Source organism: Austrofundulus limnaeus, unplaced genomic scaffold, assembly GCF_001266775.1.
Source record: "Austrofundulus limnaeus strain Quisiro unplaced genomic scaffold, Austrofundulus_limnaeus-1.0 Scaffold133, whole genome shotgun sequence".
Classification (NCBI taxonomy): domain Eukaryota; kingdom Metazoa; phylum Chordata; class Actinopteri; order Cyprinodontiformes; family Rivulidae; genus Austrofundulus; species Austrofundulus limnaeus.
Window position 1 is genome coordinate 395,391 of NW_013952535.1, and position 2,658 is coordinate 398,048.

Sequence of the window (2,658 nt, forward strand, 5' to 3'; positions counted from 1 at the left end):
ACTGAAGTTTAATTAGATCTGGAGAGAAGTGTGTTTTCCTGAAAAGGTTTGTCAGATTTCAGGTCTGTGTAACGTCCAGCTCTTTTGTGACTAATGTAGAATAACTCTTTGCTTCGTCGCTTTATGTTTACTGATAATTTTCAAGTCAAACTTTTATCATGTAGATGTATTTATCTGCTCATGACTCTTTTATAGGCTACGTCAGGGTGTGATTGTCAGGTTGTGTTAAACGCAGATGAACTTTGTCTCTTTGCTAGAATTTGTTTCCTCATTCTCAGAAAAGCAGCTGCGTTATCTTCATGAACCTTTTTTATATTTTACAATCAAGGCAGCAGAACTGTTATTTATGCTTTCTGTTTTTTGTCTTGAAATAAGCTTTTCAACCTTCCAGAGGACCTGGAGGGATCCGGGTCTGACCAGGAAGGTTCTGGTTCAGGAGCCTATGTAGAAATCGGTAAGTCTTCATCACCATCTTCACCTCCTCGCAGGAATGCATGTCACCCGCCGCCTTTCATGCCAGAGTTTTAGGTCTTGTCTTGAGAAGTGCTTTAGCCTAAATCTCATCTCATCTTGTGTGATCTGGTAGTATTTGTTTGAAGGACTCTCGGCTACTACCACCGCCGAATTTTAGCTCATATCTGTAGAATTCAGTGAGTTATGACAATATTTGTGTCGGCTAAGAAGAATTAACTGTGACGGCCTTCTTGAGCCACCAGTAATGGGCGAACAAATAAAAGAAAAGCGGCGGGTGATAAATATCAGCACATCTTGTTTTGTGATTTTTTTTAAATATATTTTTATTAAAATATATTTGTCCTCTCTTGTTTGCCGAATATAAAAAAATTAAAGGTGACTCCGGCACTGCGTCACCCCCACAAGAAGGAAACAAGAACTCAGTCAAAGTACGATTTGTTGTATTTTATCTCCCTGTCTCTTTATGTGATATGTGTCACAGGAAATGAAGCAACTGTTCCTCATTTTATTTTTATTTGTGTATTTTTGCTTCAGCAGTTCTCAGATATAAAACTCGGAAGCAACCACGAGCCTCCATCGGGAACGTTTGTCTTTGGAAACAGCAGGAGTTTTTTGGAAAACAAACAAATCCTCGCAGGTATTTGACATTTCCGGCACATTTAGCTTTAAGATGCAAGTTTGTGATGTTGAAGCTCGGTCGTTTACAGGCGCCATCGCCGGCGGGGTAACAGGAGCGGCACTCGGGACCGTGCTGTCAGCCATACTGATCTACAAATGGAGGAGGAAACAGGAGGAGGAGTGCATTCTGGGCACGAGAAGGAATTGTGAAGACAGCTACTGATGAGTTTTGTTAAAGTGTCCATAGAGCTGCTGTAAAGGGGAATATTGCACTTAATCTGATTCATATCTGCTGCTGTTTATTGGTTTATAATTTATATTTATGATTGAAGTTTAAAAATTTTTTTTAATATTGACCTCTAATACGATGCCTATGTTTTTTAAACACCTGTAATTGCTCTCTGATGTACAGACTCTGGAAATATTACTGTATGTAAATATATCCTAAGGCAAATGATTATTGAAAATGTTTATTTTAAAATGGATTTTTATTACTTCTTCGCTGTGGGGGATTCAGCTCGGACTGGACCTCAACGTGTGTTTAAACAAAACAAACGTGCAATTTAATATTTATTTAATCATTCTAAGTTGTAGCACTTTCTGTTGTTTCTATGCAGATGTTTTGTATCTTTCAAAATTTAAAACCTTTTAGATCTTTTAAGGCCTCTTTTAGGTTCGAATGAGACTTCCTTATTTTGACATTTTATAATAAGCTTTTAAGTGTTCATTTAATGTGTCGGCTTTTGTAACATACAAAGACATTTAAAGAGTGATAAAAGTGATAAGCTTTAATGTGTCTCTTGTGTATTTAAAGAAAACCTTTTGTGAAGTCATACCTAGAATGTTTCCTTTTTTCTTTGGTACATCCTTCATCTTGTTCTGCCACTTGTCCAACTTCCTTAAATAGTTAAAGAAGTACACAGTAATATATTATCTGTAACCCTTAAGTTTATTATTTTAACCAATTTATGGATGCAGTTGAACGGATGGGGAAGAAAGTCTTGCAACGTTTTGTTGAGCAAATGTCCAACAAAGGTGTGAAAAACATTTGGAAGTTTGCATAAATTATTGTACTCTATACGTTTTAATAAAAAGACTATTTTAATCAGTGGATGTTTTTGTACATATTTTTTTTACTGTATAACTGTGTCTCAATATGTCTGCAAAATGTCATTGTGTGCAAAAACAATTTTTTCTTCTTGCATTTAGAATGAGGCCTCAAAAGTGTACGAAATTTGGTATTCACAAATCAGTTTGTTAATATTTCATTGTTCAATGTCAAATTTTGCTAGCATTAGTAACACCACGTTTGTAATACTTCTGTAATATAAATGTATGGAAGCCCATTTACGCCACCCTGATAAAAAAATAAATAAAACTTGTATCTCATAATTATGACTTAGCTATCTCATTATTATGAGATACTATCTCATAATTATGAGATTCTATCTCATAATTATGACTTAGCTATCTCATTATTATGAGATACTATCATAGTATCTCATAATTATGAGATAGCTATCTCATAATTATGACTTAGTATCTCATTATTATGAGATAGTATCT

General features: G+C 35.1%; 1 protein-coding gene across 2 annotated transcripts in view; it reads left to right on the forward strand.

Moving 5' to 3' along the window:
- LOC106522622 (syndecan-1) overlaps nt 1–2,203 on the forward strand; it is a 3,002-nt gene extending 799 nt beyond the window's left edge. The window contains exons 2-5 of one of the 2 annotated variants that reach the window (XM_014015696.1): nt 376–454; nt 850–902; nt 1,009–1,111; nt 1,182–2,203. In XM_014015696.1, coding sequence (XP_013871150.1) covers nt 376–454; nt 850–902; nt 1,009–1,111; nt 1,182–1,315 — 369 coding nt within the window. In that variant the 3' untranslated portion in view covers nt 1,316–2,203. The remainder of the gene's footprint in view (nt 1–375; nt 455–849; nt 903–1,008; nt 1,112–1,181) is intronic. The other variant, XM_014015697.1, reaches the window with a different exon arrangement.
- The last annotated feature ends 455 nt before the right edge of the window (nt 2,204–2,658 follow it).